This window comes from Rhinolophus hipposideros, assembly GCF_964194185.1.
Source record: "Rhinolophus hipposideros genome assembly, chromosome: 3".
Taxonomy (NCBI): Eukaryota; Metazoa; Chordata; class Mammalia; order Chiroptera; family Rhinolophidae; genus Rhinolophus; species Rhinolophus hipposideros.
The window spans coordinates 87157947-87174103 of record NC_138049.1 but is presented as its reverse complement, the minus strand read 5'-3'; the positions used below and the strand labels follow the sequence as shown (position 1 = coordinate 87174103).

Sequence of the window (16157 nt, the reverse complement as noted above, 5' to 3'; positions counted from 1 at the left end):
TGCTTTTTGTTTCGTTTTGTTTTTAGCAGGAGAAGCATGTCTCAGAATATAGAAATTCCATAGTGTCAATCATTTCCTACTCGCCACTTCTTCCCTACTCTAGTGATACTGTCCCTCACCTTTGCCTCACAGCATCTCTGCTTATGGCACTCCATATTCCTCTTTTCTAGCTGTCTCCATTGTCATCATTATGGAAGGGATCAGGAAAGGGACACATCAGAACTGGTCTGAAGTCCAAACCTATTGTTAACTGTTCCCTTCTCCTCAGCCAGGCTGAAGGACCACCTTGATATTATCCTCACAGATACTTCTTTTCACCATCCTTAAATTCTCCTCCCTCATACTACCATTTTGCTCTCCTCTGACATTGAAAAGTGTTGTGAGTAGGAAAGCATGTCAAACACTCACGCGCACACACACACACACACACACACGCACACACCACAACACACAGCTACTACTTTGGAATGTTGAGCTGTGAAAGGGAAAAGGAAATTGGGTCAGAAATGGGGGCAAGAAAGAATTTTTTGTATGCTTTTTAAAGCTGAAAAGGACCAGAGCAAATTGGTATGATAATAGGAGAATGGGAGTTACTGTTTATACAAGAAAGGGAGATCCTGAAGGATGGAAGTCTTTCCAAAGGGCACAGAGACTAGAGCCTAATTCACATAGGTATCCTTTGATAAGAAGTTGGAAATGTCCTCCATTTTAACAGGACAAAAGAATAGAGGAAATGATGTGAAAACACAAGTATGTTAGTAGGTTTATAGTTGGAAATTAAAGACTTTTATAATTAATATCTTCATTTATTTCATAACTAACACCTTTCAGTGAAGAAAAAATAAGATTATTAACTGAGAGTAAAGAGGGTCAGTATAATGGAGAAGAGTTTGAAAAGGAAATTTGGTTTCAATTCTTCTCCCATGCCCTCTTTTATTTTTCTTGCATTTTTTAATTTTTAATTTTGACAATATATAGTATTGTTTTATGAATTTAAAATATACATTAATGATATTGTACAATCTGAGTATTTCCATACTTTTCCCCATTCCCTGTTAAATCCCTTCCATTTAGGCTTTAGCCCCCACTATGCTGCCCAAACCACTTTTCCCAAGTTTCCAGAAGTCCTCTCCATCGTTATAAACTGAGCTTTAGCTCATCTGAGCTAAACATATCAACAAAATTGGAGACAGTTGATTATGCCCTCCTCTTTGCTACGCATTCTTCTACTGTCTTCCAGGACACCATGCTCTCTCAGTTTTTCTCCTACCTCATTTGTCATTATTATTGTTTAATCTCCTTTTCTGTTACATCCTCTGCTTCCAAACTATTTAATTTGGAGTGTTCTAAAGTTCAGTGCTTGGATTTCTCATTTCTCTTTATATTCATTCCACTGGTGTTCTCACCAAGTCTCAAATTTAAATTTCCAGTCCAGGATTCTCTCTTAACTACTTACTCTTTGTTTTCATTCATATTTCTAATAAATATCTTAAAAATAAAATCTAGATTTTCTCCCACAAAAGCTATTCCATATTCTGCCTTCCCATCTCTATTGATAGGATTACAATCTTACATTTGCTCACAGCCAGAAACTTTGCTGTCAAGATTTATTCCTCTTTCTCTCACATTCTACATCTCTTCTGTTAGATATCCTGTTGCTGTAGATTCATAATATATGTAGAATAAGATTACTTCATACGTTATGTACTACTGAGCCATCATCATATTTTACTAGACACTACAATAGCCTTTCCCCTGTATACTTGCCTCTCTATAATCCATTCTGAACACATCAAACAGGGATTCTTTTAAAGCATAAGTCAGATTCTGACCCTCCTCTGTTGAAAACCAGCAGTGCCTACATATTTCCCTCAGAATACAAGCCAAAGTCCTTACAAGACCCTGGGAGGACCTCTGTGAACTGACCTTCCAATGCTTCCATGATCTGCTCTCTTACTCTCCCTTTCACTCACGTCATTTTAGCCCTACTTGTCTCCTTGTTGGGCTTTGAGTGTGCCATGCTCCTGTCTTAGCACACTTAGTTTTTTTTTCAAGTCAACTATGTCACTTTTTATAGTGTCTAGTTCCCTACAAAAATTGACAAACTTAACTCTTAGAAAATACAGTTAAGTATGGTAGTTTTTGCAGTCTGGTCCTTGAAGACAAATTTCTGGATTCTTTGTGGGTCTTTTTTGGTTTATTATTGCTGCTTATTCTTACATTGTCTTACCTCTTTGTTTTTCTGAATCTGATTCTGTGTTGGATAGTCTACTTAAAAATTTATTTATAGGAATTATTTGAGGCCTCAAATGATATTGTCTTCCTATAGAAAGTCTTTTCTTTGCTTCTGTTAGGCACCAGGAACTCTAGCAAAGAAGGATTACCTGAATTTAATCTAAGGTTTTGAGATGATTTCTTTCCCTTTCCTTTTCCTTTTCCTTTTCCTTTTCCTTTCCCCTCTCCCCTCTCCCCTCTCCCCTCTCCCCTCTCCCCTTTCCTTTCCCTTCCCTTCCCTTCCCTTCCCTTCCCTTCCCTTCCCTTCCCTTCCCTTCCCTTCCCTTCCCTTTCCTTTCAACACAATCCTTTTTAGATGATTTGAAGCAGGCTGAAACCACGTGAGCTACTCTGGATCACTCTCATCCCTGGGCCTCCATCTATTTTTGGCTCTGGAGACTCTGACTTTTATCTCCCTACACCTCCAAGACTGTCAAAACTTTGGATCAGCTTCTCAAGCAACTTATTATTTGCAAACATCCCCAGGGCAAAAGCAGATCTCAAATGCCTGACTCAGATTCCCATTCTCACCCAATCTTGCACCCAAATTCTTCACTCTTATTAGTTCTTCGATGTATTTAATAAAGTATTTTCCAATATTTTGCACAACTTCGTTATTGTCTATTATAGGAGGATTATTTTGAGTTCTCTAGCCACCATTCTTAGAGGTAGAAATCCACATAAGAACTTTGCACTTGTTCCATCTGGTTTGAATGGTTTTTATCTAGATATCCACAGAGCCAGCTTTTTTACCTTTTTCAAATCTTTGCTGAAATTTCACCTTTTCTAGATTGGCCATCCATTTAAAATTATAAGCCATCACCATCCTTGACCTCCTTAACATTTGGCTGGTCCAAAACACATACATACACACACACACACACACACACACACACACACACACGAAGTCTAAGGTGATATATTCTTCCAAAGGAAATCTTTCCTTCCTCCAAACACCATATATATATATATATATGTCACCTTAGGCTTCAAATTATTTCCACTTTTCTTTTTTATTACACTTGTCACCTTCTGACATATGATGTAATTTATTTATTTATTATTTTATTGTTTATTTTCTCTCCTGCTGAAATGTAAGGGCAGAACGTCTTTGTCTCTTTTGTTCACCAATAAGTCTGACTGATGTAGAACAGTTCACAGCATACAGTAGAGAGATAATATTTGTTGAATAGATGAATGAATTAAACAGCCATCTCATCTCAGAAAGTGGGAAAATGGGCCCACAAGAGAAAAAAATGGAAGCTTACTAGTATTGAATGCCCATTGGAAGGTGATTATCATTAATTTATAATAAAATCAATTAGCTTGGCTGTGATTTTCCCCAGTGATATTTCCCTAGGTCTTGTGTGTGTGTGGTTTTCACAAGGAGAAAGAGAGGCAAGAGAAATTAAGGTATAAAATGGCTCTGAATATGAAATATATATAAGCTAAGACACAATAAAGCCAGAATGGAACTGTTAAGGGTCAATGATTTTCAAGTCCCATTGAGGCTAAGGCTGAAGAAATGTTGCATTAAGGATATTTGAGAAATGACAATGGTGGATAGGAGGTAGAGTTCTAAGAATAAGATGTTATAAATGGAAATTTTAGAGGTTTCTCATTTTATATGTGAAAGCAAAATATAGGAATGGTCCTGGAAATTAATGATTGAAATGGAGTGGATGAGAATATCTTTGGAGTTGAGCAGCTCAAAGAATTGCGAGAATAAAGACTTCTATGTTAATTTAGAAACAGCCAAAAATTATGTAAGAAACTACTATGATCTGTGAATGGACATCATCAATAAATAAGGGAAAATTTACCAGAAAGCCAATAGATGTCAGTAATGAAAAGAATAATAAAGTGATATAGTTTAATGAAATAATTTTCAAAGGAACAGGGGATTTTGTATAGAAAAGAGAGAGTAATGGTTAGAAAGTCTTAATAAGAAAAAAAAAAAAGAAATAACAAAGGTGAACACTTGCCCCAGAAGTTAAATCTTTTAGTATTTTATTGATTATTTCAATAGTATAATTATTTTTATTTTCATACAGACTCCTACAACTGTTCCGAGAGCAGCTGGTAGAGAAACCAAATATGTAAGTCCCTTCATAATTACACATACTGCTTTTTTAATGGGTGCATGTATATGTTTGGAGGCAACCCAATTATACAGTCATTTAAATTGAATTAGTTGATTTTTTTCATAAGTGGAAAGGGGTAGGATGGTATGATCAATCCAGATATGGACAATCATGCTACGTTAGGTTAAGTTTATTGAATAAATTCCTTCTAAAATGAGGCCTGGGTTGATTACTTTGGCTAAATAAAACAGAATTTTAACACCTGCTTTCTGTCTTTCTCATTATCAAAGCTTAGATGACATTTTTATTTCTGTAATGGTTTATTGTGCTTATTATTCAACAGTTGACTCATATACTTGAAACATTGATTTGGTCATTTCCAATGGGATTGTCAGTTTAGTTGATTTTGACTAGTTTGTTGTTTTCTTGCATTTAAATTATTACCAAATAAGCCAATTTCTACTTGTGAACAAAAACAGATTAATAATGAATGTGTAGATATAGAGTTACACACTTAATTCAATTAATTACGGGGAACTGAATATCACACACACACACACACACACACACACACACACACACACACACACACACAGCCTCACCCCATCCCTACTCTTTATTCATCTAATAATCTGTCATGTGGCCAACTTCTACTTCTGACCAAACGTATTACAGTAGAAACAAGATTTTATCCTAAGCAAGTGTTTAGTTTTTAGTTTAATACAGACCACTAAACTATTCCTTTTATACTATATATTTTCGAATATGTAGCTTTCATCATCATAATTAAGAGTAAATAGTTGTTAAATTTATATTTTGTGACATAACTTCTTTGTGATTTATAAATTTCTGACTTCACTTGAATCTCTGTAAAGCAAATAATAAACTGTAAAATTACTGAATTTTATCACATTCAGGAACTGATGTTTAGAGGGCATGGGTAGGAACACAGCTTAGAGCATTTCCTAGAAGCTTGCACTATTATTTTTTATTATTACTGGAAGCTCTTTGGAGTAATACTTGAAAGACTGGAGGCATTTGGAAAGCTATACTCAAGTTTACATCGTAGTGCCTGTATTTGGTAACTGTCTGATCCTGGAAAATCATTTAACCTCTCTTTGCCTTAGTTTTTCTATATATAATATTGGGATACTAATAACCTTATTTGGTTGATGTAAGACTTAGATTGTTAACGTATGAAAAGCCCTTCATGTAGTTCTGACACACACAAATTGCTTAATAAGTAATCGTTCTTCCTTTTCTTCCTCTTTTTCCCCCCTTGGTTTTCCCTTCATCAATGCCTATCCCTTCTCTTCCTCCTACCTACATTGAAAAGACTAGATCTCACTGAGTTCCTTAATTCTTCAGTTGGGTTCAAGAAAAAAAAGTATCCTAAAGATGTTTCTATACTTTTTGTAACTAATACATTCTACAAGAGCCAGACCCAGGAAAAAATAGCTAGAATTTTTTTGCTCTCTCACCTTTTTTTCTCGTCTACTCCTATTTTTCACCAGAGTGGCTCTGATATTTACAATAAGGTGCAGAGGGTTGATGTCTCTTCCCACCCCTCCTTGTTGGTGGTTAATTTGGTAAGAGTTGGAATAATTCTGGAGGAGCTGTTTAATTCTCCATAGGTAGTAGTTATTTCAAATTATTCTTCAATCAGTTGTCAAACTTAATTAAAGTCAGTTAACATTTGCCCAACTTTGTGAGAGCATTTGAATCACTCGAAATTTACATTGAATCATCAAACAGATTTAATATAGACTAGAACAAATATAAACTGTGATTCAGCTAAGATTCTTGTCTTTGATTAAATTTGGTTTCTTGAGTGAGAGGTTTTGCTTTTTACTTTCTTTTCCAACATGACATTTGAATTGTTGTTTGTGACACCTCAAATATATTCATGTCTTTTGGAAGACTATAAGGGATAACTTTCAGGTGGAAGGTAAAAACCATTTCTTTGGTGCCAACTCATAGATAAGTCATGCTTATAAATATTTGGCTGCCGTTATTACATTTACTAAATGATGTCTGATATAATTGTGAATCTGAGAAGTCTACAGATTTTAATTTTTCAATACTCCACCATCTCTCTTCAAAACTTTCAGGAAACTAAGCATCTTTACAGTACATACCTGCTGAGATTTGATGTGTCATTGACTTTGTAGAAATTTTTAGATTAGACTCAAAGCAAGGATCACACCTTTACCAACTCCTGTACCATGGGGGAAAAAGGGAAGACTTAAATTAGATCCAAGAAAAAATGTTTTGTTACACTTGAGGATATCCTTAACAGATTAGCACAGACCATTCAAAATCCCAATTTCTGGGTGTGTTTTTTTAAAATATAATATATAATCTATAAATTGTGACTAGTAGAAACTCCAGTCAGTATTTTCTAGCTCCAATATTCATTTTTCCAATTTTATTCATTGATTTGATAAATATTGTGTGTCTGCCATGTCCCAGTACTCACTGAAAAATCACTGAGATGAGAGAGATGAACACAAGGTCCCCATTTCTGAAGCATGCAGTGGCAAGACAGTAAACAATTAAAATAGTCAATGAGCAAGATAGTTTCTTGTAGAAATTAGAGGAAAGCTAGCCAGAGAACTGGTTAATGTTAAACTTACAAAGTTACTAGTTTTCAATGTATTAGTATGTCCTTGGGATTTTCAACTTTCCTGAGATGATTATAATGATTTAATTAAATAATGAGAAATTGTTTGACTAATTCCTATTTGTGGGACCATTGGTGTCAGGCTGACTTTTCTCTATAAAAAAAGAAAAGAAAACCAATACAAAACAATTAGTTTCCTTTTTTTACTCTTTATTGTACATATTATTACATGTTACATACTCTGTTTTCAGGATGAGCCAGAAGAAAAGTACCATTAATTCAGACTAATTAAAGTCAAGGTTTTCTTCAATTCATGGTGTACTTGAATTGCACGTTATTTTAAAGTACAGTTGAGCCTTGAACAACATGGGTTTCAACTGCAGGTGCACTTATATGCAGATTTTTTTCCAATAAATGCAGTAGGTGTCTTTTCTCTTTCTTAAATTTTTCTTAGTAACATTTTCTTTTCTCTAGCTTGCTTTGTTAAAGAATATAGTATATAATACATGTAACACATGAAATATGTGCTAATTGATTGTGTAATCTGTAAGGCTTCCAGTCAGCATTAGGCTATTAACAATTAAGTTTAGGAGGAATCAAAAGTTATGTGTGGATTTTTGACTGCCAACCTCCTCATTTTTCAGGGGTTGAATGCCATTTAATTTAGGTTCTCTTAAGTGTAATAGAATTTAAAGGCTAACAACATGTTGAGTGATCTCCACAGGTCACTTGTGGGATTGATTTTAATAATTTATCACTAATATTTTACTGGATAGATTTTAACAGATGCCAAATTCAGTAATAATTATAACTAATATTTTAAGTTCCTACCTTTCAAATGGGTTAAATGAGATAGGTCGTTTACATCAATCCTTACATCTATCCTCTGTGGTGGATATTGTTACATAAACTCCATTTTACAGAGTGAGTAACGGAGTCACAGAAGTCACAGTAAGCAACAGCAACCCAGGTCTTCTACACGTCATTGCCCTGACGTTAATACTTGTGTGAACCTACAAAGTTGGGAATCGTTTGTTTACTTTAAATATTTAAATATCAACAGATATTTATTCTGTTGGTCCAAATTATTTCTTCATGCCCAATAGCCTTCATTCTAACTTTGAGTGAATAATTTCGTATTTGGTGACAACATTTAAGGTGATAATGTTTTACTATATTTCTAATGTTTTAAATCACTTTGTGAATTAACTCATAATCTATCAGATACTACATGAGTGATTATTCCTCATGACACTCATTTTGAAAGTTTCTTTCCCCCTATGTAAAGAAATGAATTTTCTATTTAAATTTCTATTTCATTCTATTTTCACTCTATCATCTTCAGAGGGGAATATCATGGTTTTCTTTGTATTACACATGTCTTCGTAAATATTTATTGTATTTTATTAACTTTCATATCATTCATGTAATTCAAAACCATAGTATGCTTTCTTAATAAAGATAAACCTCAAAAATAGGGCAAGTATTTGGACCTATTTGTAACTTATCAAAAACCCCCCCACAAAACCTTAAGTTGGAATCACATTCTATTGATAACAACTTATTTCATAAACAGTCTACCCTTAAGAAGTTACTTTTAAGTGCCAGAAAGATAATGGAGATAAGTTTATTGAATATTATATAGTATACAAGTAAGATCTCATTTTAATGAGCTTGAGGAACAGAAAAATGTCATTACAAATACATATATATTGCTTTCAAAATATCACAATATATTAAAAAGTGTCAAACTTTATTAAAAATATTCCCCACTATATGTACAGATATTCCAATAAAGGTCACCGTCTCCAATTTAGCCAGCTCACAAACTTCCCTTGTTGCTGTGCTTGAAAATGTTACCAGGCTAGATTGTTCAAACATCATGTGCACTAATGTAGTCATAGATCTTAGGTGAAGAGGTGACTTACATCCAATCCACTTAAATCAGATCTGGGTCCAAATCTGCTTCCATATGATGCAACCAGAGATTTGAAGAGTTACAGGAATAACTGTGAATAATTTAAGCAAGAAATTTCACTCTACCAATCATTCTTATTTACTTATTTTTCTTTGTGTAGAAATACAAGGTATGCTTATGTGAAAGGGGATGAGGTGGGAATAGAAGATTATTATCTGGATTCTGCTAGATGAGGAGGAAGGGAAAAGATGTAATGAGACACCCTTTATGCCTTGCATCCTTCTCATTATTATTTTAGACTTCATCAAGCATGAGAGTGCTATATATTATCCAAACTTACCCTTAATCTGGTCCTTTATCTTCTCATTTGCACATGTGCAAATGGCCATCACCGGTCACTATGCCCACTTATTCTGCCTACCAATTATGTTCATGACAAGATTGAATTATCATTCCTTAGCTTAAAGAGTAAAACATTTTAAATACCTCCAAATCTATTTTTTATATTTATATCTTTGGGGACATATTACTAACTTATAAAATGGCTTTTAATAAGATATTCACACAGGGTAAAGTCTACTGATAGAATAAACATGTGAATTAAAAAAGATATGATGCTTCATAATATATTTCTATGACTTTTGTGCCTAACATTTTTACCACTAGATTCATTCTTTTGTGCAGTGCCTTATGTCCAAATAACAGGAACACTTTCTAAGTTAAGGGTAAGACAATTGCTTATCATTTTATAATTTTATATTTCCTTTACACCAAGTTCAGAACTCAGTGATTATTAGGTGTTCAGTTCATATTTTATAATTTTATCTGTAAATCAGTCTGGTCTGGGAGAAATAACATATTTTAATCAATACATTATGACTAATTAAAGTTTTTTGAGCTGTGAGAAAAGAAAACTCTCAGTCAACAGAGAGAAGGTGGAAAACAAACATTTAAATGACATTGAACCAGATATAATATTCAGGTGGAGAGGATATGACTGCTGGAAAGGAAAAACAAAACAAAAACAAATGTCAAAAGTGGATGCCACAAATGTAGAGCACATAAGGCAGAAACAACTGTTCAATACTTTTTATCTGATACAACTTAATTTTGCCCCAGTCCCCTAAGAGGGTGTCTGCTAGTGTAATGCCAGCCAAAAAGACATGTGTCAAGAATGGAGAAAAGCTACAGACTGCAAGCAAAAGCAACTCTAGACAATGACTAAGGAGCTTAGTTGTACTTCATGTGCCTCTGGCATCAAGTCTTTGGAAGAGGAAAATGGTTTTTCCAAAGCTGGCTTAGCAGAAGTGGTGGCCGTAAGTAAGTGGTGGCCTTATGTAGCAATTTATTTTTCAGTGGATTTCAAATCCTCATTTCTTTTCTTAGTTTTGCACTCTTTTACTTTCCATATAACCTAACTCTTTAAGATAATAGATTTTCTTTGAAGTAAAAAATTTTGACTTTCACATTTTTTGATTGCCCTGTTAGTTTTTTTTTCCCCCTTTTAATAATGTTCTGGTTCAAATGTCCCCTCTTTCTCTCTTTGACTTTTCTTTCTTTTGTATTCAAAATAACGTCAAAGGCTGTAGAATATAGACTATGGGATTTCGTTTCACACAAGAGCCGTCTTACACTCATTTCTAATGTTGTTTTTCACAGTTAGTATTAATGTGGATAGACACTAATGAATAAAACCTTAATGTTGTTCAAGTCCAATTTCAAGTTTATTTTTAGGTACTTCAACTTGCTTCTCTACCACAGGAGACTGATAGGCAGTTGTTCAAATATAGTAGCCTCTTCCCTACACTCACTGCTCTAATCTCAATTCACCAAACAAATTTCCTCACTTTTTGAAAAATAATTGTTGCAGTTTTGATAACAAAACTATAGCTACAACATTTAATAAACATCATTAACTTGTATTAGGGAAGCAGAGGGAGGCTTCTCAAAGCTTTGAAATGATTGGGTTGATTGAAAGAATCTGGGTTATATTCATAATACACATAAGCTTATGTATGTGTATATGTATATATATATATATATATATACATATATATATATACACACACATACACATACACACACACACACACAGGATGCCAAAAAATGTACACACATTTTAAGAAAGGAAAGGACTGTATTAAAATTGTACTAATATATATAATAATATATATATATATATATAATAAAATTGTAATAATATACTGATAACAAAAGATGAATACAAATCATGTGTATACTTTTTTTTGACACCCCTGGTATATTATTATTATTATTATTATTATTATTATTATTTTGCTAAAGGATCTGGCTTTATAAATATTTACTTAACCCTGAGGTTCGTATTTAATTCTGTCCTTTCTCTAGGAATACTTTCTCGTAATGGTGATATGAAGTTCATTATGTTAAATAAAATACAAATGTACTGGGGATGTCTAAAGCATCTTATTGTTATGTCACCATTTCCAGTGAAGGAATTTTTGGGACTTTTGGTGACTGGATACAATGATATTTGGATTGAGTGCTAATTTAATTAATATGTTTGAGCATTTTATCTTTTTTCCCTATAATACTTTGGTATTATTTAGAACAATACTTATAAATGTTATTATAGTAATGTAGTTAAATTGTGCAAATGCTTTATTTTTAATGTGTGGCCTCTTTTTTCCTATAACTACTGTGCTAAAAAATTAACTGTGTTTTGTTTTAGTCAAGATGCATTTAATTCAGCATATTTCACAGGAGGTATTAATTTAACTTAGGAAATTCATAGAGAATCCTTCCATTAGTGCAATAATGAAAAATTAACAGGAAAAAAAAACTAAGGGGAAAATTAAAGGGGAAAAATCTAAGATTTTAGAAGAAATCATCATTACTTACATTGCCTAATGAAGTTAAAAACGAACCTCTAGGTGAACAGAATAAACACCATGATGGACATTCTGAAGGGCAATTTTCTGCAGCACAGAATAGCCATACATCTCAGTGCAGACCCACCTAATCTACAGCAATTAGAGACGGGGAGCACTTAGCCAAGACATCCTGCTTCCATGGAGCAACCAAGGATGACATGAGTCAAAAAGCAGCAAACAAACAGTGTTGGACACAACATAAGAAGGACTGCAGTCCCGAATCATTGTTTGGTGATTCACAGTCCTATATTGGCAATATCATAAGAACTGCTAAGCTTTCAATTTTTAGTGTCATTCATCTCTCGTTAGAAAGTAAAAGCAATATTGACATATCTATAATATACCCTGAAAATACTTGCAATTTCAAAAAGAATACAAATATTTAGGAACACAACTTTACTGTAGTTTAGCCAAGTACATTTATAATTATGCATCTGTATGTTGACCATTTCCCATTAAAGTTGAAGGCTTAGCTGATGTGAGAATTCAGCCTCTCAATTAAATACAGCAACGTTTGACAAAACGTAACTATAAAAAAATGTGTGTGTGTGTATCCCAACCCAAGAGAAAGAAAGAGAAAGAGAGAAAGTAAGAAAGAGAGAGGGAAGGAGGGAGGGAGGGAGGGAGGGAGGGAGGGAAGGAGGGAGGAAGGAAGGAAGGAAGGAAGGAAGGAAGGAAGGAAGGAAGGAAGGAAGGAAGGAAGGAAGGCAGACCTCTGAGTGCCAGAAACGAAGTGAGAGCTCCAAGTGGGAATGTTATAAGAAGCTCAAACTGTGAGGGAACACAGGTACTTTAGAACCTAGGTGCTAGGAGACAGGAGCCTAGATTTTAATTTTCACTACATAACAAGTCTAAGACCTGTAAAGGAACTGTGTACATCCAGGAGCCTAGAAGGCCATATTGGCCATGAAGCATGAAATAGAAAAAAGGTAAACCAATCTATCACATTCATCCTGCACTTTTGGGTGGTAAAATAGTCATCCATGAGAAAGTGGGCCATAAACCTGAATATGTGATCTTCCATCCATGAGGTTTAGAAATATCAGAGTGATGAAATAAAATGGAAAATGGTCCAATGACAGTAGAACTCCTACAAGAGTCAATTTGAAATGTATTGTAGAGATAGTTTTCCAACCCAAGGCTTCTCAGATACCTACAGAAATCATCACCAAAGTTGCCCTGACTGAAGATAAACCAAAAAAAAGCCATAAAATGAGTAAATATCATCATGGGGGAGAGACATGAGGGAGAGTGAACAGATACAAGAAACAGGAGAGTTAGCAATGAGGAACTATAGAAAAATTTGGAAAGAATTGATAAATATATTAAAAATGTTGAACTAGTTAACAGGAGTTATAGTTACCATCAAAACAGATTTAAAAAATAACCAAATAGAATATGTACAAGTTAAAAATAAAATCATTACAATATAAAGTTTAATTACCATGTTAAAAATAACAATATACAGTTGAAGAAAAATTAACTCTTGGTCAGGTTTATATGTGTAAAATATGGAAAAGGAATTTTATAGGAATGGAGGATGGAATGAGAAGACCCAACATGTATTTCATAAAAGCTCCATGGGAAGAGACTAAATATAATGAAAGAAAGGTAAAATTTGAAGAGATATTCATGGAGGATTTTCCAGAATTGAAGAAAGGTAATGCATACTAAAAATGAAGAAAAGCACCAAATCCCCACAAAAGAATACATACAAAGAAATCCTCCCTCAGACGCATCACAGTAAAATTACAGAAAGTCAAGGAGAAAAATCTTAAACACTAAGCAAATGTGAAGACAGATGATCCACCAACTTATGACATTTAGACTGACAGCAGTGACATAAGCCAGAACCAGTGGGTTAGTGCCATTAAAATACTGAGAGATAATAACTATTAGTCTAGAAGTCTATGTCCAGTAGAACTCTCATTCAAGAATGAGAACAAAATAAAAATATTTTCAGAGAAAGTCCAAGACAGTAAGGTCTGAAAAAACTACCAAAGCATTTACTTTCGAAAGAAATAAACTGCATTCAGATGAAAGGAGTGAAACACAGAAACTAAGGATAAAGAAACAATATTGGCCTCCCTTAATTTAAAAAAAAAAAAAAAAAAAAAAAAAACTTTAAAAAACAAATCATTTTATTTCACAAATCATGAAAACTTTATTTTTTGTATAAAGATACTTAAAGAAAAGTCTTTTGTTTTAATCTACAGTAAATATATGTAAATATCCAACCATGCTGATATATTTAGGTAAAATACGGACTATACAGAGAATGAAACATTGTGTGACCTTGAAGCAGTTTTGATGTCTTATGATAGTGCTTCTATTAATACGTTAAGGAAAATTAACCTACAAAACATATTCATTGTTATATGAACTGAATAAAAACATGTAGGAAAAATATTGTAAGGCAATGTACCAGAAACGCTAAGAATAATTTTAGGTGGCACAATAATAGTTTTTTTACTTTATACTTTAAAAAAATTTTACAATGTACATTTATCACCTTAATAATGAAATAACTTCTAAATACTAATGACATAGATATATTATTTTACTAAATTATTAATTTCACTAAAAACACTATGTTTATATTTTACAGGCAAACCTCTCCTCACCATCCTCTACAGTATGTGAGAGTCAGCTGGTACGTATCCTCCTACTACGTCATAAACCTACTGTAGAAATTTCTGATTCCTCAAGACAGCTTTATCTGAGTGGAAGTGAATTGAGAATACATTTACTACATATACGTTTATTTGCTTACTAGTCTAATGAAAGCTTACTAATGCTTTAGTAAAGCTCCATGGTGGTTGTTTTACAGGCTACAAACAAACATAAAACCATACATAGATCCTATTTACCTGTAACTTGCATTCTAGTAGTGGCGTTAGAATAGAATTGGCAGGGTCAGAAGCAAGATGTTGGAATTTAGAGGAGGAGAGAACTCACTTCCTGATGGGAGAGCTCAGAAAAAGGTTCAAAGAAAAGGTCATATTAGGTAATATAGGGGAGTTTCTGGACTTGAGGAAATAGGAAATGAGATATTTCAGACAGAAAGATTAGCATGAGAATGGTCTAGACCAGTGATGAGCAATAGAAATAAAATGTGAACCATAAATGTAAGCCACATATGTAATTTATAATTTGCTAGTAACCACATTAAAAAATACAAAGAAACAGGTTACATTCAATATTATATTATTATATATTCAATTATATTATATATTCAGTGATATATTTTATTTAAAGGTATATAAATTCTGACCATTTCAACGTATACTCAATATAAAATTGAGATATTTTTACATTCTTTTTTTTGGACAAATTCTTTGAAATTTGAGATGTATTTTACATTTACACCCCATCTCAATTCAGACTAGCGACATTTCAAGGGTTCAACACAGGGACTACCTGTGACCACTGCCTTGGACAGCACAGATCTAGAATCTGTTTTGTATTTATAAGTAAAATTTTGATTAAATAAGAGAATTGTTTAGCAAATTGAAACCATGAAATAAGTTGCCTAGGTATTACTAAAGACTTTCTCCACGTCTTTTAATTTTTATTGTTTATAATTGTAAATTTCTGAACAATATAGTCACCTTCAGTAAAATAAATAAAAATTTCTAATAGAGCAGTTTGAGGCATTAAGAAGATGAAACCAGTGCTTAATACTGCTCTTTATTCCCCTTTAACACATTTCTTTTAGTGTCCTACATCTTATCATTATCATGCCTAAATGATGACAATATTTTTATTTTGTCTGAAAAGTCATAAAAAGCCTAGTTTAACTCTTAAAATAGCCTGATTCAATCAAACTGCTTGGGTACGTTGGTGTTTATACATATACTGTATATATGCGGTGTGTTTGCCTGTGCCTGTGTGTTTGAGTGTGTGTGTGTAATTTCAATGTCAATTGGCTTAGAACAGTGGCAGGATATGATATAGTTGAAAGAATGCTGGAATTGGAGCCAAAAAACCCACCTTATACTTCTTGCTCTGACACTAACTGCTGGACTGACATTAGATAAGTCACAAACCTGGGAGTCTGGGCCTCAAATATCTAATTGAACAATGACAGCTTTCTATTATATACTTTCCATCTAGCACTGTGAATATATGATTATTAACCCAGTGAAGTGAAGTGATTGCCATGGAAATAAGCACTGCAATAACATAATAAAGTTGAACAATTTCCCACTTTAGATATGGAAATATTACTAAAATTATTTTAATATTGAAAATAATGATATACTTGTTTCTTGAAAGTAGCACTGAAAATCAAGAATATTTTAATATCCTCATATATAATCATACTTACAGTACACACAACACAG

General features: G+C 33.3%; 1 protein-coding gene across 50 annotated transcripts in view; it reads left to right on the top strand.

Moving 5' to 3' along the window:
• MLIP (muscular LMNA interacting protein) overlaps positions 1-16157 on the top strand; it is a 240828-nt gene that overhangs the window by 157436 nt on the left and 67235 nt on the right. For all 50 annotated transcript variants that reach the window (XM_081045023.1, XM_081045032.1, XM_081045030.1 and 47 more), the window contains 2 exons: positions 4329-4373; positions 14420-14464. In XM_081045023.1, the coding sequence (XP_080901149.1) occupies positions 4329-4373; positions 14420-14464 (90 nt within the window). The remainder of the gene's footprint in view (positions 1-4328; positions 4374-14419; positions 14465-16157) is intronic.